General features: G+C 47.9%; 2 protein-coding genes across 4 annotated transcripts in view; both read right to left on the bottom strand.

Moving 5' to 3' along the window:
- c1r (complement component 1, r subcomponent) overlaps window positions 1-12186 on the bottom strand; it is a 30361-nt gene extending 18175 nt beyond the window's left edge. Inside the window, exons 1-11 of one of the 2 annotated variants that reach the window (XM_002941209.3) lie at window positions 12101-12186; window positions 10834-11053; window positions 10365-10551; window positions 9010-9153; window positions 8681-8877; window positions 8279-8426; window positions 7156-7277; window positions 6568-6646; window positions 4375-4515; window positions 3974-4048; window positions 1831-2910 (exon numbers count right to left, since the gene is read on the bottom strand). In XM_002941209.3, coding sequence (XP_002941255.1) covers window positions 2099-2910; window positions 3974-4048; window positions 4375-4515; window positions 6568-6646; window positions 7156-7277; window positions 8279-8426; window positions 8681-8877; window positions 9010-9153; window positions 10365-10551; window positions 10834-11053; window positions 12101-12102 — 2127 coding nt within the window. In that variant the 5' untranslated portion in view covers window positions 12103-12186 and the 3' untranslated portion in view covers window positions 1831-2098. Of the gene's footprint in view, window positions 1-1830; window positions 2911-3973; window positions 4049-4374; window positions 4516-6567; window positions 6647-7155; window positions 7278-8278; window positions 8427-8680; window positions 8878-9009; window positions 9154-10364; window positions 10552-10833; window positions 11054-12100 lie in introns of those variants that run through there. The other variant, XM_031906088.1, reaches the window with a different exon arrangement.
- A 1377-nt stretch (window positions 12187-13563) lies between these two features.
- Window positions 13564-27617, bottom strand: rbp5 (retinol binding protein 5). Of its 2 annotated transcripts, XM_002941215.4 has the most exons (5): window positions 27548-27617; window positions 24778-24876; window positions 18720-18898; window positions 14114-14215; window positions 13564-13733 (listed from the first exon to the last, which is right to left on the bottom strand). In XM_002941215.4, exons 2-5 carry the CDS (start codon window positions 24848-24850, stop codon window positions 13680-13682), a joined length of 408 nt encoding a protein of 135 aa, XP_002941261.1. In that variant the 5' UTR covers window positions 24851-24876; window positions 27548-27617; the 3' UTR covers window positions 13564-13679. The 2 variants fall into 2 exon arrangements, with proteins under 2 accessions (XP_002941261.1, XP_004915841.1); XM_004915784.4 differs by lacking the exon at window positions 27548-27617 and having other exon boundaries at window positions 24778-25385.
- Window positions 27618-27916: the final 299 nt, after the last annotated feature.

Raw genomic sequence — 27916 nt, forward strand, 5'->3', positions numbered from 1 at the left:
ACAGAAGCCCAAAACATAATGTACAGTATTTCTGCCCTACTCTTTGATGAGTAAGAAAACAATAATAAGTGATTATTATCAACCATTACAAGGTAACAGAAGGTCTTTAAATATGACTTTGATCTCCCCAGTCCGTGCCCAGTCAGCCATACATAGAGTGAATTTAGCCCCATGTCTTTAACATGGTAGAATTTGGGACTGTATTAGAAAGCATTATTGGCAGTCTGGATATTCTTTATTATTATCTCTTTGCCTACCTGTTTTCCTATTTTCTCAAATGATTTCACATATACAGGACACATCATGCAACATATGGACTTTGTTAAAGGAGAAGGAAAGGCATTTTGGCATTTTATTAACCACAATTTTGCAAGCTAGAATTTTCTATTTATTCTGCAGAAAGCTTTACCATACCAGAGGGCTCTAGAAGCTCCCTCTGTTTGTTTAAGATAGCAGCAGCCATTTTAACTTGGTCTCAGGAACTTCTGTTCTGCAGCTCGAGCTGCTGGTAGCTCAGATTACAGCACAGTTGGGAGGGGGAGAGAGAAGAGATGGGAGGAGAAGAAGGGAGGGGGAGAGAGAAGAGATGGGAGGAGAAGAAGGGAGGGGGAGAGAGAAGAGATGGGAGGAGAAGAAGGGAGGGGGAGAGAGGGCCAAACTGAGCAGTCTTCACTAAAAGAAGCAATTCTGATACCAAAGGAAATGTGTACACTAAGACAAGAAATCCAGTGTTTCATTTGATAGAGGACTCAGTGCAGCGTTTCTGTGAGTGCTTATACCTGTATTTACATAGACCTTTCTCATAGAGCTTACTTACCTTTCCTTCTCCTTTAACACCCCCTAAGACATCTGGTTAGCACAATACTCCGTTGACTCAAGAGCAAGCCTTAAACATTGTTCAAGTAGAGCAGTGATCCCCAACCAGTGACTCGGGGGCAACATGTCGCTCCCCAACCCCTTGGATGTTGCTCTCAGTGCCCCCAAACCAGGGAGTTATGTTTGAATTCCTGACTTGGGGGCAAGGTTAGGTTGAATAAAAGCCAAACAGAACCTCCTGTAGGCTGCCAGTTCATGTAGGAGCTTCCAAATAGCCAATCACAGCCCTTATTTGGCACCTCCAGGTACTTTTTTTATGCTTTTGTTGCTCCCCAACTCTTTTACATTTGAATGTGGCTCATGGGTAAAATAAGGTTGGGGGCCCCGGCAGTAGTGCCTGTGAGAGTCTATTCATGTGAGCCCTAGGAGCTGCTGGGGTTTAGCGCTGTGCTTTTGTACTCATAAGAGAACACCAAATCCTGAGGCAGTTGGTCTGGTAGAGTCTACTCAGAAGCCACTTGGGCTCACGGACCCTGGTGAGAACAGAATGGAGCATAGTTTCAGCTGGCTAGCTCTCAGGAACTGCCTTGATCCTCAGAACTTTTACTTTTACATTCTTTTTGTAGCTTAATGTCAATGCATATGACATTATGAAAATACTATATATTCCAGGACAATAAAAGGGGGTTTATGAGATTGTGAAGGAACATGAAGATGAAGGAACTGCTGGTATGCTATTGTAGGGACCAGTAAATTGGCTAGCCCTTTTCTCAGGCAGCTCAGGGGATCCATAGTTTAGAAGGGAAGCAAGCTCCCTTGTCTGGGTCAAAGTGTGACCTTTTTTGCCTTTCTCTAGTTTGACCACTAGGTGGTGTTCTGTTGAATTATACAGTAAGAAGCATAATCTGAGCCTGGGACTTTTGTGAAGACCGCTACAGACTACAGTGAGTGTTTGTAAGAGGGTGTTATGATATTATCCCCGAGAGTTATTGGATATAAAGACAGAGCTTCGAGTCCCGTTAACTGACTGGATTTTATTAACTCTTGTGCAAAACACATACAATAGTAACACAAATGTAGATTAAAGCAAAGGGGTAAAGTAACAGCAAATGCAAAGACTGAGCCGGTTCTAATATCTAACGCTATCTGTTCTGCTCTTTGTCTGAGGACCAACATCTTATTGGCCTGATTAGCCCATAGGTTATTTTACCCCAGAGGGAGGAGAAAAGAGGTCACATATAGGTATCTGCAATGTTTTTCTTGATAGTGTATAAACACTACCCTATTCCTCCTCTTCTGTGTAACTTTTTATCCAGTCCACATAATTACTGACCTTGGTGTAGATTCCATAGCCCTGGCCACAGTTAAAGCCCCATGAAACAAGCCCTGTGGCCACCCAGGTGTCCTGCTTATTTGGGGTAGTATAGGCCCCACCACTGTCCCCTTGACATGAATCGCCTTTATTAAGAGAGCCCTCAGGGAATCCAGCACAGAACATGTTTTTAGATAAAAAATACTTCTGCCTATTGGTGTGGTCCTTAATGCTCTTCTTCTTCCCATCAACATAAGTCTCACAGTCCTGCCAGCTGGCCACTGGCACATAGACGTAGCGGAGCTCATTGGCAATAGTGTGTTTCTCCGTCACTCCATATCCGCTCGCATAGCCTTTCCTACCATTCTGGTAAATATCATCTTCATCTTCTGGGCTGGGCAGGCAGATTGGAGATACCCCTTGACTCATGACCACTGGATTTTTCAGTTGTATAAGCGCAATATCATTGTCGTAGCTTCCCTTGCGGAAGGCAGGGTGCACGTAGAATGCCTCAACCGGGTGGTTGCCCATTTCTAACAGATGTTTCACTTCCAAGCTCCCCATAAACACATGCACTTTGGTAAGGTTTTTCTCTTCATTGTCTTCAGTATCAGGAAGCAATACATGGGCTGCTGTGAGCACCCAGCGCTCCCCAATCAGCGCCCCTCCTGCACGCCCATTTATTGAGATAAAAACCTGCCAGGGGAAGTTTCCAGGAGCAGCTTTTTTACCATTAAGGATACGTTCGTAACTTTCCACAGAGTTATCTGGCTTCCCGCACACTGTGGAGAATTACAGGAGAAAGGTCAAAACAGATCCAAAGTTACCCAACTTCAGGGTATGCCTGGAAGCTGGGATGCTACAGACCATGAATTAAACTAACAATATGACTTATTAGCCAAGGGCAGTGGTTCTGGGTCTGTGAGTCTAGCCCCACTAGTGTGGCTTGGTCTTAATCTGAAGTCCAGTTTGGGTGTAAATTGGACTGAATGGTTATTGGCTCTCCTAGAAGGCCCAGCTTGGGTGAGATATGTATTTGCTGTCACAGATATGACTGAACTACTGTAACACTGATATTTTCTTACCTTTCCAAATGTTAGACCTTCAAGGGGCACCTTGGCCAAAGGTTGCCCCTCGATTTGGGGCTTGAACTGAAAAAAGGATGGGCAACCACCGTCCTTGGGTAATAAAGGGTAAAACCAAGAGTAAAAAAACTAGTTGTTTGCTCTTGTGGCTTAACTTGTGTCTAAGCAGTGCTGCAAACCAAGCTGGGCAAACCAACTTTCTGCCATCCATCAACTAGGTCTTCTACCCCGTCCAACTAGTTAGAAACCACAAGGAATATACAGTAAGGTTGTAAGGTGGCTGTACCTGTCCAGATTTGGTTTAACACGGCCCGATTGCAGCGATTCAGCAGTTTATCGGCCCGTGTAGGGGCAGGAACAAGTGCCAGTGAAGGAGACATCTGAAGTGTTGAGTGTTTCCTTTGGCCAAATTAACTGCTTATTGCTACATGGCCAAGTGAGCTGCTGTGTGACCCAACTATGTGACCAAATCACACAATATCCACCTGTAAACTGATTATAAGGCCTGGCTTTGGGCCCTGTATAGCCACATACCTTGGTAATCCTATGCACATTACAAATTCTATTAAGAAGACCCCTAATTCTATTCAGAAGAACCCTGGCATTCACATTCATATGTATCTGGGGTCAACTTACTGTTTGTGGCATTTCCATTGTTCATTTAGTGGGGGGATGACCTTAAATGTTAATGGTTATTATTATACAGCTATAAGTACTGAGAAAAGATCAAACAATATCACAATATCAGTATAGGAGGTACCTGGTAGGCACAATGGGATCTTAACCCCTCCGTTATCATCTTTCCACTGTCGCTGGGCTGAACATGTGTACGTGTCTGTAAAGAAGCAAAGAGCTGATTGGTGTCCTCAGTTTATCTGATTCGGTATAAGTCCATCATGTGGAATTCATTACAATTATAATACATAAACTGCAAAACATTCAGGGCATAAATATATCATGCAGTGGGTTTATTTACTAATATATCTCCTGCATCAGTGCAGTTGCCTATAGCAACCAATCAGATGTTTCCTTTTCTAAGTAGCCTGAGTAAAACTAAACCCATGTTTGTTTTTCAATCTAGAAGTATTACGAGCAACAGAGGCAAAGAAACTATTGTACATACGGGAGAGAAGCAGATAAGTAATGGAGCTGAGCACTTACCGCTGCCGTTAGGGGTCACCATGTTGTAGTAAGGGGCGTTACAGCGATACTGAATAGCAGATCTGTATTCCAGTCTCCCTGGTGCCGTCAGGAATGTGTACTGTCCATTGGTCAGAACCGGGGGGTCTTCACAGGTAACAACTACGGAGAATGAGAAAATTCATAAGCCGGTAAGGTATTACACAGAGTGGGGTAAATAGAACATTTTCTAATTGGACCAGTGTGGTTAGTGGGTACCGCAGGGGTCAGTCCTTGGGCCTTTGCTTTTTAACTTGTTTATTAATGGAGGGGGGCATAGACAGTACTGTTTCTATTTTTGCTGATGACACAAAATTGTGCAAAACTATAAGTTCCATGCAGGATGTGCCGCTTTGCAGAGCGATTTGACAAAATTGGAAAACTGGGCAGCAAACTGGGAAATGAGGTTCAGTGTGGATACATGCAAGGTTATGCACTTTGTAGATTTACTAAATGGTAGTGAGTTGGGGGGATCCTTAACTGAGAAGGATCTGGGGGTTTTTGTGGACAACAAGCTGTGTAACTTTAGGCAGTGTCATTCTGTGGCTACTAAAGTCAATAATGGACTGTCAGGGTTGTTTTTTTTGAGAAAAAGGCAGATAGGGGATGTTCTTTTTTCCCTTAAAAACGTTCAGCGCACCAGAGGGTTCCTCACAGGGAGGGCAGTGAGGGGGTTGGGGAATGCCCTGCCGGGGGATGTTGGGTAGGGGGTTCCTCACGGGGAGGGCAGTGAGGTTGGGGAATGCCCTGCCGGGGGATGTTGGGTAGGGGGTTCCTCACGGTGAGGGCAGTGAGGAGGTGAGGGAATGCCCTGCCGGGATGTTGGGAGGGGGTTCCTCACGGTGAGGGCAGTGAGGGGGTTGGGGAATGCCCTGCCGGGGATGTTGGGTAGGGGGTTTCCCACGGTGAGGGCAGTGAGGGGGTTGGGGAATGCCCTGCCGGGGGATGTTGGGTAGGGGGTTCCTCACGGTGAGGGCAGTGAGGGGTTGGGAATGCCCTGCCGGGGGATGTTGGGTAGGGGGGTGAGGGCAGTGAGGGGGGTTGGGGAATGCCCTGCCGGGGGATGTTGGGTAGGGGGTTCCTCACGGTGAGGGCAGTGAGGGGGTTGGGGAATGCCCTGCCGGGGGATGTTGGGTAGGGGGTTCCTCATGGTGAGGGCAGTGAGGGGGTTGGGGAATGCCCTGCCGGGGATGTTGGGTAGGGGTTCCTCATGGTGAGGGCAGTGAGGGGGTTGGGGAATGCCCTGCCGGGGGATGTTGGGTAGGGGGTTCCTCACGGTGAGGGCAGTGAGGGGGTTGGGGAATGCCCTGCTGGGGGATGTTGGGTAGGGGGTTCCTCACGGTGAGGGCAGTGAGGGGGTTGGGGAATGCCCTTCCTAGAGATGGGGTAATGGCAGATTCTGTTAATGCCTATAAGAGGGGCCTGGATGATTTCTTGAACAAGCAGAATATCCAAGGCTATTGTGATACTAATATCTACAGTTAGTATTGATATTCTTATATATAGTTATATGTGTTAATGTATATATAGGTTGGTATGAGTGTGTGTGTATATGTGCACTGGGGTTTGTTTAGAGGGGTTGATCCACTTTGGTCTTTTTCCAACCCACCTTAACTATGTAACTATGTAATATGTTTGAGTCAAAGTAGGGCTTTGGTGCACACTAATTTCACCACTGAGTCCCCCCTTATGTTGTTCAATACAGCAAACGCTATCACATACATATATATGTACACAAAATACACAGTATATTTTTAGCCCTATAGTAAGAGCAGGACAATGTGCAGATATAGTAGATATGTAACATGCAACTCTCCAGCCTTTGTAAAGCCACTCCCAGCCACAGTATCAGTTGATAGGGGAGACTACATTTACCCATATTACTTGGATTAGGGTGCAGCCACTGGCCAGTTCAGTACAGAGCAGCTATAAAGCTCCATCTGTTGGTTGGAACTGCTCTACCAGTATACACTCTTCACTCAAGTTTCTGAATTTGGAAAGATCCCAGGCCCCCCCATACCAAAGCTAAACCCAACATTTTGCAATAATAAACTACTGCTCCTCCCTTTATATCCACCCCATCACCCCAAATAGTCAGATTCCAGCAGAATGTGTGTGTGGCCCATATCCCTGAGGTGCCACCCAAGGGCACCCATTTGTCTATTAGACACTTACTGTCACAGCGAGGGATTGGGCGATGCCAGGTACCATCTTTCTGGCAAGTTGTGCTGAAACTGCTCAGCTCCTTTCTGTCCTACAGTGAAAATATATTACAAACTGACAAAATATTGAAGAAAATATGAATTCTGGGAATTTTCAGACAACTGTAGCAGAAGCCTAAGAACAGGGAGGAAATGGTGTCATGAAGTTCTCCCTTTACCTACAGACTTTGTCCTCATCAAAGACTTGATATGAGGGACTGAGGAATGGACGTATGTCCATTAGATCCAATATATGTGGGGCCCCACTTTGTGTGGCAGTTGCACCTATTCTGTCTCTATATTGCACCCCCCCCCAGTCAGCAATATTACCAAGGTCAATCCGAGCGCCCTGCTTGTGCTTAATGGGCCCCATTCCGGATAATGACCTTTCGTCTCTTTACACTTTGTATTGCACAATGATTTACTTTGTGCTCCTGATAAGTCTAAATAAACCAAAAAACATGAAGGATCAAACTGCAGGGCCCCAGAACCATCAGCCGTGTACTTTCTGTATGCAGCAGGGACATTGTGGATATGAGATTTTGGGAAATGGACTACTGACCTCCATGAGTTTGTATCCAGTCTGGCAGGTTACGACAATGTAGTCTCTCATTCTGTATATATTCTGCTCGGGGCTGATAATGGTGTAAGTGTCCCGGGGCTCGGGGTACGGGCACGGAATTGCTGTTGGAGAGATGATCACAGGTGAGTGTTGCTATGGGAAAGGCAGGGGGATAAAGCTAGGGCTCTGTACAGTAATTAACAAGTGGTAGAACATGATATTACCTGCAGTAAGAATGTTCTATGAGAAAATGGGTCAGATTTAGTTTATCCAGGCTAATCGGAGCCCACAATACCATTTCACTCACATCTCTCTCTCTGCTATAATATTTACCTACCAATATCTACCTAGTGACATCTTGCACTCTCTCTTTTCCCTTTTATCCCATCTCTTCTATTTCCACCCCCCTTCCCACCATATTTTATCCTTCCTGCTACCCCCTCAGTTTTACAGCCATTAGATGCTACAAGGACTTCACTACCTGACAAAGTCCCATCACTCCTCATGGGATCCCATCACTCTTCATGGGATCTAGGGATCTGACTAGGGATCAATGATACCTGTGTATCACTAGGTACCATTGGGTTCTTCATATGCCCAGCCATCTTGCCTTCTTCCCTGCCTTCTTAGTGAAACAAGAACTAAAGGCCTTTTGTACCTCATGCATTACATTGTCCCAAATAGAGCCATCCCCATACAGGGACATTGTGGATTAAAATGGAGGAAAATGGGGGGGAGGTACCGTAACAGTAATGGAAGCACAGATGACATGGGTACAAAAAATAGTAAGAATAAGAGAAGATGAAAGAAGAATGATAACATAGAAGGTGGGACAGATGAAAACCTGGTCTACTGGTGGCCATACAATGGGCAAATGAATGTAGGATATTGGAATGATCAGAACTGTTGATGCTATACTGAGAAGGGGCATCTGCAGAATTCAGTAGGATGGTCTGTTTAACTATCTAACCAAATCTGCAGGCTTCCTGGAGGAGCCTCAAAATCCCAATAACACTGAAACACTAAAAACTCTCAACAAATACAGTCCTAGTAAATTCAGGAGCCAAGTCCCTCAGAGAAAGGACAAAAGAGAGACAGTACAATGGGCGTAGCGTTTCCTCACCCTCCGACGTGTAGTGCAGGCTCCAACCTTTGCTGTCTCCAGAGTCATCAGTTTCAAATACGATATCTACAGTATGGCTCCGAGTCGTTACCATCCCCGGGGAGTGACTTCCACAGAAACTGTTCAACATTGTGTCGCCTGCAAACACCTGGTCCAAAGACAGGGGGCAGTGTTAGACAAGGGGATACATTGATACTGGTTATAGTTACAGCCAAGAAAGGCTGCTCCTTACAATACAGGGTGACTTATTGCACAAAGAGGGCACCACTCCGACTATAAGGCTATGGTAGAACACTGACACAGGCTCCCTGCCTTCCTCAGTGTCAGACCACCAATAGTCCTCTTGTAAGCCATTAGAGCCAATTCCAATTTGCCACAGAGCAGGCAATGAATGGGCATTACCTTCAGTATATCATATGGGCAGCGGGCTTTGGGATGATGGTCAATCTCAAAGGGTTCCTGGAAGCTGAGAGATATCTGTAGGCCTTCCTCTAAGCGGATGCTGTAGTTGCACTTGAGGTCGGGGGGATAAGGCTCGGGGTAACCCGGACTGGAGATAAACCCAGACTCCTCTGTGAACATCTCGCTGCTGCACTCCACTGGAACAACATGAGACACCAGAGAAAGGAGCATCAGTTTGCTGGTCCTACTCTTATGGGATTATAAAGTCACATTGGCAGTGACTGCCCTGGTGGTATCTATAAGTGCTAGGTCTCAGTTCAGTACTTCACCTTTACAGGATCTGTTGTCGCTCTGCAGGTTGTACCCTGGAAAGCAGGAGCAGAAATATCCCCCCACATAGTTGTGGCAGACGTGTTCACAAGGAGGGGTCCACGTGCCACTGGCATCACTGGGAGGTGCACACTCATCTTTGTCTGGGTGAGAGAATGAAGGTTTTGGGGGTTGAGGGATGAGAAGAAGAGCAGTTAATTTGGGATAAGGTTGTATTCACCCCCCGTATAGCCCTTGGTGGGGCATTACCTGCAGTCATCTACAGTCATTGGAGTTTTTTGTGTGACATTTCACTTGCTGTGGTTGCACATTCATGCTGCTTCTGATATCTGTGGACCCTTTTCCTCTGCAAGGTGAAATGCCCTTGCTCTTATCCCTCCCATGTTGTCCCTACCTGCTTGAACCGCCCTCTTACCTCTGTAGAGCTTCCAGATGGACCTTGGGTTGGAAGGGGCAGCCTATTACACCACAGAAAAATGTGAATTGCACAGTCCTACAGCCATAAGACAAACTATCTGTATACAAGAGGAACCTTGTGTCCCAATGTTGCATCTCAACAAGGTGCTCACTTTATTTCATGGCAGAAAATGGTGTGGTGAGCACCCAAGGGAGATAAACATTGGCAACAAGAAGAGGCTGGAGCACTGGAAATGATACTGGGCTAGGGCAATGCAGCAGTAGTAAGAATAAATGATTAGACAGTCCCAGACAAGAGCAGGACCACCAAGGAAAAGACAAAAGTAGTCAGCATGAAGGCTATGCCATGTATAGATAGAAGTAAACTAAAGGTGGCCATACACCTTCAGATCCGCTCGCTTGGTGATGTCGCCAAGTGAGCGGATCTTCTCCCGATATCCCCCACCTACGGGTGGGCGATATCGGGAGAATCCAGGCTAATTCCAATTATAACGACGGGTATAGGCAAAGTCGGTTTGGGGACCACATCAACGAGCCGATGTGGTCCCCGATCCAACTAGATTTTTTTAACCTGCCCAATCGATATCTGGCCAATTTCAGGCCAGATATCGGTTGGGCAGGCCCTTCGGGAGTGCCCATACACGGGCCGATAAGCTGCCGAATCAGTCTAAGGGACCCATATCAGCAGCTAGAATCAGCCCGTGTATGGGGACCTTAAGTCAACTAGGCCAACGGTCAAATACACAAGATGAGATCTAGATGATAAAGGGAATAATTCTGCACTGGGTTTTGTAAATGGGGATTTTATTGGGAAGACTACTCCCCTAGCCTGGCAGTAAGTGTGAGCCACTAAGCATCGGGTCATATAGGGACAGCCACCAGAAATCCAACTCACACTTGCACCCTTGATCTGAAGAACATTATGACTCCTACATACCAACAGCATGGTAAAAAGCCTGGAACCCTTTGTATGGGATGACGTCCCCATCCAGCTCATTGGAGAAATCGGATTGGAAGTGAATTCTCATTTGGTTTCCTAGTGACACCAATTGGCGGTGCCCAGGGTGGGTTAGCGAGTTCACAGGACCACAGAATTGGCCCAGCTCCTTCCCATCGGCCATTACCTGATACAGGAACATGCAAAGGCAAACGCTTTATAAGTTTTTGTTAGGATGGTCCACAAAAAGGCAAATTCCCATATTACCTGCAATATCATAGTGGTAGCCCGTGCCACAGTCTATAACATACAACTAGTGGCGCCATATTGCAAGTAGACCGTTAATATCACCATAGCATGCAGTTAGTTGTACAACATCTCAAGCAGGCGATGTTACCGCACCCCAAACAGTTGTTGGCTACATATCACCCACATATAGAATCACACACAGTGAGTGGTACATTTCTACCTTCACAAAGTCATAGTAACAGTTTTCAGAGGGTTCAATATCAAACACCAAGAAGCTGAGGGAAACGTGGTACCCTGCAGGGACTGTAATATCCCAGGTGCTCTTATTGCTGTTGGGGTACGGTATTGGGTAGTTGGGAGACGTGACAGTTCCAAACAGTGGTCTCTTGTTATTCTGGCAGAAGGCTACGGTTCCCAGCAGAAGGACCACCCAGCGCAACCTGAAGGAATAACAGGGAAATATATAATGGCTCAGTCATCAGGGAAGTAGCAGGATCAGCTAAATTCAAAATTAATCAACATGTCTATATAGGCCGATATTTTTGTTCTTTAGAACAGTTTAATTCTACTCAAAACCCAAATAACCACAGGTATTATTCACGGGGGGCCTCCCCTAAACTGTCTACCAGGTTGGGTTGCCCAATGGCCCTTATTTTAGTAGCCCAGCTGTAAAAAAAAAACAAGCTTGATGCCATTGTTATGCATTAGGTGCCACCAAATCAATTTCTAGTGGCCATAGGGACAGTGTGTCCTGCCGTCTGTGTGTGTCTACACATTCCCCAATGGCTGCTTCATAGATCTTGGGTTTGAGTTTATCCTTCCTCTGCCGGGTCGCCCTCCTCCCCTTTTCCCTTCTGTCTATACCAGTGAAGTGGGCCTTCTACTAGAACCATAATCACCTTCCTTCTGGCTATTGGGGATTCATATGGAGGGTCAGGCTTCATCAAGAGCTAGGATCCCCACCAAGTGGGACGTGGGGGTAACATTAATGGAGCACCACATGACATTTAATAGAACTCAAGATGGCGGATTCCTTGGGAAAGTCCATCAATCATTTGGGGACACTGAGTACCAATTTGCTTCTCTGCTTGGTTTGTGAAGGAACTGGCTGAAGTGTGTTGGGTGAATATAATAGGGAATTAGATTGTGAGCTCCTTTGGGCCATGGACTGCTGTATTGGCTCTATATAAAGGATACCAAAGATAATATAGGAAGGCAGGTTGCTAGTCACCGCTGCAGTTTCATTCGTTTCCCAGTCAGCCCGCTCTGCAGAGCATCACTATTAATCTATCACATTATACTGAATTCCCCCCACTCTCCAAAGCATTATCAATAATTACAGAGCATTCAAACCCCCTCCCTGTACAGCATCACTGTTCTACAGAACATTAAAGCTCAGCCCTCCCAGGAGTTCAGCCCAAGCTAGCAGGCAACATGGCAGCTCCCCCATAGGCACAGAATCCCAGCCAGTGTGTGGCGCTACTCACATGGTACTGTAGGGTCTCTGCCTCTGCTACCAGCTAAATAACAGAATGGGAAAGTTTCAGCTGCACATAGGGAGGGGTAATTGGGTGGGAGAACTGGGGGGGGGGGGAGGAAGGGTTACAGCTGGGTGCAATATTCTTGGCTGTTAGCTGTTGCTGCCCCCTGCTGCCCTAATTCAGTAATGCAGAGCCTAAAACCCTGTAATATTGACATTTCCATTCTTTTTTTTATTAGACTGGGGGCTTCAGATTGTCACACTTGCCCTTGGGACCCAAAGCCCCTTTCCCCAGTTCTGAGGGAGAGACAGTTTATAGAGAATTCTATGACAATGAATATTTAAGAGCAAAAGTTTTGTTTCTTCCCCGAGCTCAAGCGTCTTTTGCTTAGAATAAACCAGTGGCATGGCAGTTAGATATTGTCAGTAGGGGGCGCTCCTGCTCTATCCTTTAGATAAAGGTCTGCAGGTACATAGCAAATCCTGACTCCTTAGGCCCAGACAGACTATGAGGGAACCCTGCGGCCAGTTTGCAGTTACCTAACCATAGAATTAATTCAAAGAGGCTAAAGTGTATAATCCAGAGTATGCTGAGCTCGTAGCCAACCTGCTGGGATTCCCGGGCACCCTCGGCCACTTACAGAGGTCACTGACAGTTTAGTGGTACAACATGGCTGCCCAGCTGGGAACCCACGGGATACAATGGGATTTGTACCATATGTGTTCAACCCAGCTCAATGGCAAACTCGACACTGGTGTTGAGCATTCTGTGAGAGCCTCTGGCCCATGTCTTTATATAAACTGTCTGACTCGGAAGCACCAATACAAAGGGAGAGCTGTAACCCCTACCTGCCCAGAACAGCATAAAGGGACACTGCCATGATATTTATGGGGTACTTTTTATCTCTAAATGACACTGTTACACAGCAAATAATTCCCTCTGCCATTTAACCTTTTATTCTTGTACCAACAAATGTATTTGTAGCTGTAATATTGGTGTGTAGGCGCCATCTCAGTGCCTTGTGCCTGAGTCTGAGCTTTCAGCCAGCGCTACACATTAGAACTGCTTTCAGCTAACCTATTGTTTCTCCTACTCCCATGTAACTGGAGGAGTCCCAAGCCGGACTTGGATTTCTTACTATTGAGTGCTATTCTGATACCTACTGGGAGCTGCTATCTTGCTCCCTTCCCATTGTTCTGCTGATCGGCTGCTGGGGGGGAGGGGGGGGATATCACTCAAACTTGCAGCGTGGCAGTAAAGTGACACTGAAGTTTATCAGAGCACAGGTCACATGGCTGTGGCACCCTGGGAAATGAAGAATATGGCTAGCCCCATGGGAAAAACAGATTACAATGCAGGATTCTGCTGGAGAAGCTCTATTAACTGATGGATCCCCAGGCTGGGGAGTAGTTGTAGAACGGACCATGCAGAGTGGCTTTCACTTGAGTACAAATCATAAGACACGTTCATTGGTTCTGAAGGACTTTATAGAGTTGACATGACAATATGTGACATGGCAATGGTGGTGACGTGAGAGATGGAGGATGAGAGGCTGATACCAAGGTGAGCGGGACCGGGTATTGGCTCAGGAGACTTTACGGAAGGTTTGTTTGCTGACCGCATCCTTGGCTGTCAGCTCCTGAGGGAAGGAAAGAAAAGTCAAAGGAATGAGAAGAACATGGGATGGGGATGTAGAGAGACACCGGGTTGGGCCAGGTACTAACTGGATTATCCAGGCCAGGAGTGCTCTGTAGCTCTTTAGCTCCACCCCCCCCCCATGGGATGCTGGGAGGAACCCAGTCCTAGACACGCCACCATAAACAATTCATAGTTACTAACATATAAATATATAATGGGCCATTCCAGTTACTGCTGGGCAGGATGCAGGGAGCACTGTATTCATGGGGGAAACACCTCCATGAACAAGGGAGGCACAGTGGTTTGGGCACTGAATGTGAGATTAGAAGAAGGTGATTTGGGGAGAAGTTATGGGGGGTTGTAGGGGGGTCCTCCTCTCACCACGTGCAGCAGATCCCCCTCCAGCCATTGCTTCCAGCCCCGGTTTGGCACGTCGCCTTTCTGAACACAAACCAGTTTGCCATTCTCCCATGTCACCGTTGTCTGCGGAAAACAAGGAGAAATAAAATATTATAGAGACTGTATTAACGGCAAATGGGAACCCAACACAGTATGAATGGGCCAGCCCACCGGTGTCTCCTCTGTACAACCTGGGGCAGCCAGACTGGCAATCTGTGGGTACTGGGAATGCCAGGGGGCTGTAAGGTGCCACAGACAGTCACTATTTATTGGGCTGGGGGGGCTGTTTGTGCCTCTGGGTACTGGGAATGCCAGGGGGGCTGTAAGGTGCCACAGACAGTCACTATTTATTGGGCTGGGGGGGGGGCTGTTTGTGCCTCTGGGTACTGGGAATGCCAGGGGGGCTGTAAGGTGCCACAGACAGTCACTATTTATTGGGCTGGGGGGGCTGTTTGTGCCTCTGGGTACTGGGAATGCCAGGGGGCTGTAAGGTGCCACAGACAGTCACTATTTATTGGGCTGGGGGGGCTGTTTGTGCCTCTGGGTACTGGGAATGCCAGGGGGGCTGTAAGGTGCCACAGACAGTCACTAATTATTGGGTGGGGGGGGCTGTTTGTGCCTCTGGGTACTGGGAATGCCAGGGGGGCTGTAAGGTGCCACAGACAGTCACTATTTATTGGGCTGGGGGGCTGTTTGTGCCTCTGGGTACTGGGAATGCCAGGGGGGCTGTAAGGTGCCACAGACAGTCACTATTTATTGGGCTGGGGGGGCTGTTTGTGCCTCTGGGTACTGGGAATGCCAGGGGGGCTGTAAGGTGCCACAGACAGTCACTATTTATTGGGCTGGGGGGGGGCTGTTTGTGCCTCTGGGTACTGGGAATGCCAGGGGGGCTGTAAGGTGCCACAGACACTCACTATTTATTGGGCTGGGGGGGGGGCTGTTTGTGCCTCTGGGTACTGGGAATGCCAGGGGGGCTGTAAGGTGCCACAGACAGTCACTATTTATTGGGCTGGGGGGGCTGTTTGTGCCTCTGGGTACTGGGAATGCCAGGGGGGCTGTAAGGTGCCACAGACAGTTACTATTTATTGGGCTGGGGGGGGGCTGTTTGTGCCTCTGGGTACTGGGAATGCCAGGGGGACTGTAAGGTGCCACAGACAGTCACTATTTATTGGGCTGGGGGGGGGCTGTTTGTGCCTCTGGGTACTGGGAATGCCAGGGGGGCTGTAAGGTGCCACAGACAGTTACTATTTATTGGGCTGGGGGGGGGGCTGTTTGTGCCTCTGGGTACTGGGAATGCCAGGGGGGCTGTAAGGTGCCACAGACAGTCACTATTTATTGGGCTGGGGGGGGCTGTTTGTGCCTCTGTGTGCTTGAAATGCCGGAGCCTGATTTGTATCCCATTCCAGACCTGACCTGTGCCTGGGGTGCCAGTGTAAAACTGCTAATATCATGAAAACTAAAAAAAAGTAGAATGTACATTTAAAAAGTTCTCAGAAGAGCTAATTCATTACACAGCTGTTTGGGTGGGTATAAGTACCATTTACAGTACGACTCCCATTCTTTGGCTGTAAGGGAATGCTGGGTATCTGGCTGCTCTGGTTTAGATGTAGTGCCCGGCCTATGCCCCAGCTGTGCCAGGAAAGGGCTTAGAGCAGCTCAGCTCCCTTTATCAGCAGGAACATCTGTTGTCGGCCATGTTGTTCCCTGCAGCAGCCAAGCAAACTTTCTCCAGCCCCCGAGCCACTGGTTTGATTAATAATCCCAGAGAGGATTTTCAGACTGGATTAAAGGGCCCTGAGCTTCAGGATATCAGGAGTTTCTTACATCAGTCTCAGGGCCTGTAACATGGCGGGACCCCCAGACATTTCCCCCCGCGCTTCTGCTCTGTCACCTCCTAATCACCGGCACCGCACTCACAGTTTAACTATGAAGGGTTACACTACTGTGCAGGGGCGATAGACCAGGGTTCTGCCTGCCCCAGGGGGCTCAGTATACCCCATACGGCCAACAGGCCTCCTGGGGCTTCTGACAGTTACTGCTGTTTCTATTAATAATGTGGCCCCCAATGTGTTGCCCCAGGGCCCAGGCACAGACAGAGCAGCCAGGAGCCAGTTTAATTGCAGTGGATTTTAATATGGGCACCTCCAAACCACCCACTGCCCGGCTGCCAAGGAATGATTTTGTTGGTACAGGTTGCAGACCCGGTATCCAGAAATCCATTATCCAGAAAGCTCTTAATTAGGTGAAGGCCATCTCCCATAGACTCCATTATAATCAAATAATTCAAATGTTTAAAAATTATTCCCTTTTCTCTGTAATAATAAAACAGTACCTGTACTTGATCCCAACTAAGATATAATTACCCCTTATTGGGGGCAGAACAGCCCTATTGGGTTTATTTAATGGTTAAATGATTCCCTTTTCTCTGTAATAATAAAACAGTACCTGTACTTGATCCCAACTAAGATATAATTACCCCTTATTGGGGCAGAACAGCCCTATTGGGTTTATTTAATGGTTAAATGATTCCCTTTTCTCTGTAATAATAAAACAGTACCTGTACTTGATCCCAACTAAGATATAATTACCCCTTATTGGGGGCAGAACAGCCCTATTGGGTTTATTTCATGGTTAAATGATTCCCTTTCTCTGTAATAATAAAACAGTACCTGTACTTGATCCCAACTAAGATATAATTACCCCTTATTGGGGCAGAACAGCCCTATTGGGTTTATTTCATGGTTAAATGATTTCCTTTTCTCTGTAATAATAAAACAGGGCCTGTACTTGATCCCAACTAAGATATAATTACCCCTTATTGGGGGCAGAACAGCCCTATTGGGTTTTATTTAATGGTTAAATGATTCCCTTTCTCTGTAATAATAAAACAGTACCTGTACTTGATCCCAACTAAGATATAATTACCCCTTATTGGGGCAGAACAGCCCTATTGGGTTTATTCATGGTTAAATGATTTCCTTTTCTCTGTAATAATAAAACAGTACCTGTACTTGATCCCAACTAAGATATAATTACCCCTTATTGGGGCAGAACAGCCCTATTGGGTTTATTTCATGGTTAAATGATTCCCTTTTCTCTGTAATAATAAACAGTACCTGTACTTGATCCCAACTAAGATATAATTACCCCTTATTGGGGGCAGAACAGTCCTATTGGGTTTATTTAATGGTTAAATGATTCCCTTTTCTCTGTAATAATAAAACAGTACCTGTACTTGATCCCAACTAAGATATAATTACCCCTTATTGGGGGCAGAACAGCCCTATTGGGTTTATTTCATGGTTAAATGATTCCCTTTTCTCTGTAATAATAAAACAGTACCTGTACTTGATCCCAACTAAGATATAATTACCCCTTATTGGGGCAGAACAGCCCTATTGGGTTTATTTAATGGTTAAATGATTCCCTTTTCTCTATAGTAATAAACAGTACCTGTACTTGATCCCAACTAAGATATAATTACCCCTTATTGGGGGCAGAACAGCCCTATTGGGTTTATTTCATGGTTTAAATGATTTCCTTTTCTCTGTAATAATAAAAACAGTACCTGTACTTGATCCCAACTAAAATATAATTACCCCTTATTGGGGCAGAACAGCCCTATTGGGTTTATTTCATGGTTAAATGATTCCCTTTTCTCTGTAATAATAAAACAGTACCTGTACTTGATCCCAACTAAGATATAATTACCCCTTATTGGGGCAGAACAGCCTATTGGGTTTATTTCATGGTTAAATGATTTCCTTTTCTCTGTAATAATAAAACAGTACCTGTACTTGATCCCAACTAAGATATAATTACCCCTTATTGGGGGCAGAACAGCCCTATTGGGTTTATTTCATGGTTAAATGATTCCCTTTTCTCTGTAATAATAAAACAGTACCTGTACTTGATCCCAACTAAGATATAATTACCCCTTATTGGGGGCAGAACAGCCCTATTGGGTTTATTTAATGGTTAAATGATTCCCTTTTCTCTGTAATAATAAAACAGTACCTGTACTTGATCCCAACTAAGATATAATTACCCCTCATTAGAGTCAAAACAATCCTATTGGGTTTAATTAATGTTTAAATTACTTTTTAATAGACTTAAGGCATAGTGATTCAAATTACAGAAAGATCCCATATCTGGAATACCCTTGGTCCCAAGCATTCTGGATAACAGGTTCTATACCTGTATATACAGCTTTAAGCCCCCAGCGCTTGGCACAGGGCATTGGATGCTGCAGTGCAGAGAGAGCAGGAGGGGCACAGGTTGGCTAACTGCGAGAGGATCAATAAAGTATAATTAATGGCTAGTCTACATGGGCAACTGTTGCTATGGGCAACCGCTAATTACTCCTACACAGGCACTTGCTCAGCAAGGAGCTCTCATCAGACAGCAGTGTTGCTGCAAGTCCTGCAGGTGGGGGCAGGCAGTTGGGGCAGACGTAACAGGGTCAGTTCTTATGTTTATATAGACATAAAAGGTTGAACTCAATGGAAAATATAGTTTACAGCACTGCTGCCTGGAGAATCCAGCAAAATTGTCCGAATAGCCAAGGTCTACATTACTCCTTATGTACCTTGCAGATCCGCCCATCGATGGCGCGTAGGTCCTCGCTGAACTCCTCGCCCAGCTGGAAATCCATGACGTAGTTACGGAAAGTGCTGAGAGTGCGAACGATCATGTGATTGCCATTAACCTCAAACTCCCTCTCCGGGCGCAGCAGCAACACAATCTTACGGAAAGCCATGTTTAAGCCTAAGAGTAAAAGATGGTTACTCCTGGGAGTGTAACCACTGCTACTATAGCACCAGTCATCCCCCACTGCACTATATCTCTCCTACTATACCTGCCCACAGCCCAGTCCCTTCCAGAGGATCCACTTCTACTATAGGCACATCTCTCCCTACAGTAACCTGCTATGCCCCAGTTACAGATATACAGAGGCTATTATCCCCCCGCTGCTACTAGGCACCATCTTCCTACTATACCTGCTATCCCAAGCCCAGTCCTTCCAGAGGACGCTACTATAGGCTCCATCTCCCCTACTAAATCCTGCTATCCACAGCCCCAGTCCCTTCCAGAGGCTATTATCCCACTGCTACTATGGCACATCTCTCCTACTATACCTGCTATCCCAGCCCAGTCCCTTCCCAGAGGCTATTATCCCCACTGCCTATGGGCACCACTCTCGCCTACTAATACCTGCTTTCCCACAGCCCAGTCCCTTCCAGAGGCTATTATCCCCCCACTGCTACTTAGGCACCATCTCTCCCTCTATACCTGCTATCCCACAGCCAGTCCCTTCCCCAGAGGCTATTATCCCCCACTGCTACTATAGGCACCATCTCTCCCTACTATACCTGCTATCCACAGCCCCAGTCCTTCCAGAGGCTATTATCCCCCACTGCTACTATAGGCACCATCTCTCCCTACTATACCTGCTATCCCACAGCCCCAGTCCCTTCCCAGAGGCTATTATCCCCCCATGCTACTATAGGCACCATCTCTCCTACTATACCTGCTATCCCACAGCCCCAGTCCCTTCCCCAGAGGCTATTATCCCCCACTGCTACTATAGGCACCATCTCTCCTACTATACCTGCTATCCCACAGCCCCAGTCCCTTCCCAGAGGCTATTATCCCCCACTGCTACTATAGGCACCCATCTCTTCCTACTATACTGCTAATCCACAGCCCCAGTCCCTTCCCAGAGGCTATTATCCCCCCACTGCTACTATAGGCACCATCTCTCCCTACTATACCTGCTATCCCACAGCCCCAGTCCTTCCAGAGGCTATTATCCCCCACTGCTACTATAGGCACCATCTCTCCCTACTATACCTGCTATCCCACAGCCCCAGTCCCTCCCAGAGGCTATTATCCCCCCACTGCTACTATAGGCACCATCTCTCCCTACTATACCTGCTATCCCCAGCCCCAGTCCCTTCCCAGAGGCTATTATCCCCCACTGCTACTATAGGCACCATCTCTCCGCTACTATAACCTGCTATCCCCACAGCCCCCAGTCCCTTTCCCAGAGGCTCTTATCCCCCCCACCGCTACTATAGGCACCATCTCTCCCTACTATAGCCTGCTATCCCACAGCCCCAGTCCCTTCCCAGAGCTATTATCCCCCCCACTGCTACTATAGGCACCATCTTCTCCCTACTATACCTGCTATCCCACAGCCCCAGTCCCTTCCCAGAGGCTATTATCCCCCCACTGCTACTATAGGCACCATCTCTCCCTACTATACCTGCTATCCACAGCCCCAGTCCCTTCCCAGAGGCCTATTATCCCCCCTGCTACTATAGGCACCATCTTCCCTACTATACCTGCTATCCCACAGCCCCAGTCCCTTCCCAGAGGCTATTATCCCCCCGCTGCTACTATAGCACCATCTCTCCTACTATACCTGCTATCGCCACAGCCCCAGTCCCTTCCAGAGACTATTATCCTCCCACTGCTACTATAGGCACCATCTCTCCCTACTATACCTGCTAGCCCACAGCCCCAGTCCCTCCAGAGCTATTATCCCCCCACTGCCTACTATAGGCACCATCTCTCCCTACTATAGCCTGCTATCCCCACAGCCCCAGTCCCCTTACCAGAGGCTATTATCCCCCCACTGCTACTATAGCCACCATCTCTCCCTACTATACCTGCTATCCCACAGCCCCAGTCCCTTCCAGAGGCTATATCCCCCCACTGCTACTATAGGCACCATCTCTCCCTACTTACCTGCTATCCCACAGCCCCAGTCCTTCCCAGAGGCTATTATCCCCCACTGCTACTATAGGCACCATCTCTCCTACTATACTGCTATCCCACAGCCCAGTCCCTTCCAGAGGCTAATAGACCATTTCCCTACTATACTGCTATCCCCAGCCCCAGTCCCTTCAGAGGCTATTATCCCCCCACTGCTACTATGGCAACCATCTCTCCCTACTATACCTGCTATCCCACAGCCCCAGTCCCTTCCCAGAGGCTATTAATTCCCCCATGCTACTATAGGCACCATCTCTCCCTACTATACCTGCTATCCCACAGCCCCAGTCCTTCCAGAGGCTATTATCCCACTGTACTATAGGCACCATCTCTCCCTCTATACTGCTATCCACAGCCCCAGTCTTCCCAGAGGCTATTATCCCCCCAACTGCTACTATAGGACATCTCTCCCTACTATACTGCTATCCACAGCCCCAGTCCTTCCCAGAGGCTATTATCCCCCCCACTGCTACTATAGGCACCATCTCTCCTACTATACCTGCTATCCCACAGCCCCAGTCCTTCCCAGAGCTATTATCCCCACTGCTACTATAGGCACATTTCTCCTACTATACCTGCTATCCCACAGCCCAGTCCCTTCCCAGAGGCTATTATCCCCCATGCTACTATAGGCAACCATCTCTCCTAGCTATACCTGCTATCCCACAGCCCAGTCCCTTCCAGAGGCTATTATCCCCCGCTGCTACTATGGGCACCATCTCTCCCTACTATACCTGCTATCCCACAGCCAGTCCCTTCCCAGAGGTCCCCCCTGCTACTATAGGCACATCTCTCCCTATATACTGCTATCACAGCCCCAGTCCTTCCCAGAGGCTATTATCCCCCTGCTACTATAGGCACCATCTCCCCTACTATACCTGCTATCCACAGCCCAGTCCCTTCCCAGAGGCTATTATCCCCCCTGCTATATAGGCACATCTCTCCCTACTATACTGCTATCCACAGCCCAGTCCCTTCCAGAGGCTATCCCCCCACGCTACTATAGGCACCATCTCTCCTACTTAACCTGCAGCCCCAGTCCCTTCCCAGAGGCTATTATCCCCCACCGCTACTATAGGCACCATCTCCTACTATACCTGCTATCCCACAGCCCCAGTCCCTTCCCAGAGGCTATTATCCCCCCACTGCTACTATAGGCACCATCTCTCCCTACTATACCTGCTATCCCACAGCCCAGTCCCTTCCCAGAGGCTATTATCCCCCACTGCTACTATAGGCACCATCTCTCCCTACTATACCTGCTATCCCACAGCCCCCAGTCCCTTCCCAGAGGCCTATTATCCCCCCACTGCTACTATAGGCACCATTTCTCCCTACTATACCTGCTATCCCACAGCCCCAGTCCCTTCCCAGAGGCTATTATCCCCCCACTGCCTCTATAGGCACCATCTCTCCCTACTATACCTGCTATCCCACAGGCCCCAGTCCCCTTCCCAGAGGCTATTATCCCCCACTGCTACTATAGGGCACCATCTCTTCCCTACTATACCTGCTATCCCACAGCCCCAGTCCCTTCCCAGAGGCTATTATCCCCCCACTGCTACTATAGGTACCATCTCTTCCCTACTATACCTGCTATCCCACAGCCCCAGTCCCCTTCCCAGAGGCTATTATCCCCCCACTGCTACTATAGGCACCATCTCTCCCTACTATACCTGCTATCCCACAGCCCCAGTCCCTTCCCAGAGGATATTATCCCCCCGCTGCTACTATAGGCACCATCTCTCCTACTATACCTGCCTATCCCACAGCCCCAGTCCCTTCCCAGAGGCTATTATCCCCCCCGCTGCTACTATAGGCACCATCTCTCCCTACTATACCTGCTATCCCACAGCCCCAGTCCCTTCCCAGAGGCTATTATCCCCCCACTGCTACTATAGGCACCATCTCTCCCTACTATACCTGCTATCCCACAGCCCCAGTCCCTTCCCAGAGGCTATTATCCCCCCACTGCTACTATAGGTACCATCTCTCCCTACTATACCTGCTATCCCACAGCCCCAGTCCCTTCCCAGAGGCTATTATCCCCCCCACTGCTACTATAGGCACCATCTCTCCCTACTATACCTGCTATCCCACAGCCCCAGTCCCTTCCCAGAGGCTATATCCCCCCACCGCTACTATAGGCACCATCTCTCCCTACTATACCTGTTTATCCCACAGCCCCAGTCCCTTCCCAGAGGCTATTATCCCCCCACCGCTACTATAGGCACCATCTCTCCCTACTCTACCTGCTATCCAACAGCCCCAGTCCCTTCCCAGAGGCTATTATCCCCCCACTGCTACTATAGGCACCATCTCTCCCTACTATACCTGCTATCCCACAGCCCCAGTCCCTTCCCAGAGGCTATTATCCCCCCACTGCTACTATAGGCACCATCTCTCCCTACTATACCTGCTATCCCACAGCCCCAGTCCCTTCCCAGAGGCTATTATCCCCCCACTGCTACTATAGGCACCATCTCTCCCTACTATACCTGCTATCCCACAGCCCCAGTCCCTTCCCAGAGGCTATTATCCCCCCACTGCTACTCTAGGCACCATCTCTCCCTACTATACCTGCTATCCCACAGCCCCAGTCCCTTCCCAGAGGCTATTATCCCCCCACTGCTACTATAGGCACCATCTCTCCCTACTATACCTGCTATCCCACAGCCCCAGTCCCTTCCAGAGGCTATATGCCCCCACTTGCTACTATAGGCACCATCTCTCCCTACTTATACCTGCTATCCACAAGCCCCCCCAGTCCCTTCCCAGAGGCTATTATCCCCACTGCTACTATAGGCACCATCTCTCCCCTGCTATTACTGCTATCCCCACAGCCCCAGTCCCTCCCAGAGGCTATTATCCCCCCACTGCTACTACAGGCACCATCTCTCCCTACTATACCTGCTATCCCACAGCCCCAGTCCCTTCCCAGAGGCTATTATTCCACTGCTACTATAGGCACCATCTCTCCCCCCCTACTATACCTGCTATCCCACAGCCCCAGTCCCTTCCCAGAGGCTATTATCCGCCACTGCTTACTATAGGCACCATCTCTCCCTGCTATACCTGCTATCCCACAGCCCCAGTCCCTTCCCAGAGGCTATTATCCCCCCACTGCTACTACAGGCACCATCTCTCCCTACTATACCTGCTATCCCACAGCCCCAGTCCCTTCCCAGAGGCTATTATCCCACTGCTACTATAGGCACCATCTCTCCCTACTATACCTGCTATCCCACAGCCACAGTCCCCCCAGATCACATTTCTGCTTCCACCACCTACTGCTCCCAAGCCTTTTTTCAGTCTATATTATGAACTGTTCCCCAAATCCAGTTTCTATTTTCACTTCTAATGGGGTTATGTAATAAATGGCACTAAGTTTGCCCAGGAGCAGTAACCCATAGCAACCAATCAGCAGGTAGCATTTACTGGTCACCTGTATAAAAGGAAACATCTCATTGGTTGCTATGAGTTACTGCTCCTGGGCAAACTCAGTGCCATTTATTACATATGGGGGTAAGAGTGGTTCTGTCTGTGATTAGTGCCATCGGTTACATTGCCACCTCTGTCAGTGAGTGATGACCCAGAAAACATAATCTCCCATCATCCTCTTGTAATATTATAGTAATGCGGTGATAAATATTTCCGTATTTATTCCAGTATTTATACCGTAGCTGTTATACCCTGGACTCCCCATTACCGGTACCCAATGGCTCTCCCTAATACCCAGGTTAGAAATCCTCCATTCAGATAGTTGGGGAAATTAACCCCTACAATTCCCAGGCATCTTTCAGATCTTTTGCCCCATTTATCACTTAGTGTTTCCCCCAAGAAATATTTCAGAATCTGTTGCTTACTTAGAGCCTTGAAATATGCATCCATGTTGTCCTGAGATACAAACACGTAGCGTCCAGTCAGCTGTTCAGTCATGGCCGGGCCGTATGGAGACGCTCTCTCTACCCGCAAAACAGATTATTGTTTCTCTTTCTTCCTCCTTCTTTAGGTCTTTTCTGTTTAACAGAAATCTGCTCCTGGTTTTGCCTCTGTCTGTCTGTCTGTCTGTTTGTCTGTCTGTCTGTCTGTCTGTCTCTCTGTCTGTCTCTTCCTTGCCCTTACCCTTAGCCTGTGTGTGGCTTTCTGTGCACCTTCATATAACCATGGTCGCTCTGCCTGCCCTTAGCCTACTTTTGGTTGCTCCTCATTGTATTGGCTATTGCTCTACTCTGGATGCTTGGCTCAGCTCCCCTCAGGGTCCAGTTTAATCCCCATTATGTCTCTGTCAGGCACTGAAATATAATCTCAGATTATACCAACAGCAATAACAGCATTAACTCCGTACCTGCTGAAGAGACAAGTGAGGAATGGTATAGATAGAAGGTAGGGAGATGGTGGGGGCTGAATGAGAGATACTGGGGGAAGGAGAAGCAGAGATGGTGAGACTGACGGGGAATGAGAACACAAAGAGGGAGAAGCAGGGCCGGATTTCAAAACCGGCCGCCCCCCGAGGCCGCCCCCGGTTGCACGCCCACTCCCCCCCCCCCCGCCCCGAGTGCGCATGCGTGCGTGAACAGCGGGAATGCGCATGCGCGAACGGGGGAAATAGGGGTTGTGTGCGCATGCGCAAACAGCGGGGGTGGGGGGTAGGGGTTGGGGGTGCAAGTGGGCATGCGCCGTAGGCCAAACTTGCATACGGAGCAGTGGGGAGAAGTCCCCATTGCTCCGTATGGGAACACAAATTTTAAGATTTTGGTGCGGCGGGGCGGCATGCCGTCCCCAGGTTTCTGCCGCCTTAGGCCCAGGCCTTTGTGGCCTCTCCACAAATCCGGGCCTGGGGAGAACTAGAAGAGAAGAGACTGAAGGAGAGAGAAAATGGGGTGAGAGAGTAAATGACAGTAGTTGAGACAGAGGGGTAGAGGGGTACAGACATTGGGCCAAAAGGTAGAGACAGTGGATGGGAGAGATTTAGGGATATTGGTGAGAGAACTAGTGGGTGGATGTTGAGTGACATTTGAATTAGAGAGTCAGCGAGACCCATTAGGGTGAAAGAGAGGTAGGTAATAGTAGTAGAGAAGACATGACTGAGCTGGGGCTGACAGAGATACAGGGGGGCTGACAGGCTGAAGAAGTGGAGATGAAAGAAGAGAGAGAGAATGAAGTGAGAGAGACTGGGGTTTGTGGGGTCAGTTTTTGGGGAGGAGAAGGAATTTGTAATTGGGGAAGGGATGAAATTACAGTGGGGTGAGAGAGGTATTGTGGTGTCATAGTTGGGGGGAGAGATTGTGGGGTGTCACTAAAAAAGGGGAGATATTGCAGGAGTGAGGGGGGTATGGGATGACATAGTGGGGAATGAAGGGGCAGAGATATATAAGATATAATGGGGGGAGTTATTGGGGTGATAGAAAGAGAAACAGAGAAAAAGGGAGACATTGGGGTGAAGCAAAGAGATTGGGGTAAGAGAAGGAGGGAGAAATATTGGGGTATGGGGGAGAGATACTGAGGTTAGAGAGAGACATACAGGTAAGTAAGTAAGTAAGAGGGAGACATACTGGGGTGAGAGGACTGAGAGAGTGTAAGAGACAGGAGTGACAGATATGGGTGGTTATTGAGAGAGACACCAAGAATAAAGATAAGGAAAATGAAGCAGCTCAGTGACAGACATCTCTATAAAGAGCATAAATATATATATATACACAGTACAGACAGAGGGAGATATATATATATATATACACAGTACAGACAGAGGGAGAGGCATATATATAAATGTAACAATTATGGAAGTGGATTAGCAGTATATCACCCTGTTTATGTAATGAAATAATCAATCAACCTCCTTTCCCAGATATTCCCCCAGTGCTGCATTTACTGTAATTTCTCCTTTCTGTGGCTGATGTGTATTCTATCACTGTCACACTGACCGGCTGGAGTGCCCACAAACACCGCACACAACCCTGCACCCCCCTCTAAACACACAAACACATATATATAGTTTAATATAGTTTATCCACAGCAGACACACAGGTTAGTGAAACACATGGCGGGGGGGGGGGGGCAATCAGAAATATAACTCCTGTCTCTGGGCGCTCCCCCACACATTTGCAGTGTTCCCTCTGTGCCCCTCATGGACTCCCTGCAAGACAAGAAGAAATCTTGGGGTCACCCCTATACTCACAAAAGGTTCTTTGGGCAGTTTAAGTTTTAAGATTCCCATACACGAGCAGAGTTCAGCTCCCAATTTGAGAGATTCGGCAGCCTATCTGCCCGTGTATGGGCCCCCTCAATGATCGGGCAGGTATGATTTTCCATTGGATTAGGGGCCTCGTCGGTCTTGTTGATGCAGCCCAAGGCGCCCATGGCCACTGTTGCAGTTTGATTGTTTGGCTCGCCTTAGGTGGGCATTTAGGTATAAGATCTGCTTCCTTGGTGACCTTGCCAAACTAGCGGATCTTACTGTGTATGGCCACCTTTAGTCTCTCAGCCAATCTCTTTCCTCTAATCCCTGCACCCAGCCCCCTGGGAGTTGTGCCAACAGACAGGCAGCCTTCCGGATCTGTCCCTTACTATGGAGGAATTAAAGGCAACATTTGCCCACATACACAGACTCACACATACACAAACCTATATACTCACACCATAGCTGCACAGACACACTGTATAAGCCTCGGGTACCTTGCCTTCCCTGGGCTGCAGTCAGTTACCTATAACCCAATTATCCGCAGTTTTTTGACTTGTTTACATAAATGTTACATTACATTGTATTGGTGCAAAGGTCTGTCCCGTGTCAATAGCGTAACATACACAAAGGGCAGCCATTTCATGTAAGGGCATATACTGATACATACCAGCAGGCAGATACAGAGTCTGTGCCCATATTATGTATGATGCTGCCATTACTATGTTCATTCTGATGCCAGTTTCCCTGTGGTAAAATCTGCCGAGTTTAGGCTCCTATTACATTCACACACATAAGAGGCAGTGGTGCTATTTAAAGGGTTTTAT

Source organism: Xenopus tropicalis, chromosome 7, assembly GCF_000004195.4.
Source record: "Xenopus tropicalis strain Nigerian chromosome 7, UCB_Xtro_10.0, whole genome shotgun sequence".
NCBI classification, from domain to species: Eukaryota; Metazoa; Chordata; class Amphibia; order Anura; family Pipidae; genus Xenopus; species Xenopus tropicalis.

What these genes read in the sequence shown, in the direction of transcription:
- rbp5 (XM_002941215.4), bottom strand. Translation starts at nt 24,850, where the DNA reads ATGACTGAACAGCTGACTGGACGCTACGTGTTTGTATCTCAGGACAAC. An exon ending in TGCATATTTCAAGGCTCTAA is followed by an intron (nt 18,899 to 24,777) that starts GTAAGCAACAGA and finishes TTTTACTCTTAG; the next exon opens with GCTTAAACATGGCTTTCCGT. An exon ending in TCGATGGGCGGATCTGCAAG is followed by an intron (nt 14,216 to 18,719) that starts GTACATAAGGAG and finishes TGTTTTCCGCAG; the next exon opens with ACAACGGTGACATGGGAGAA.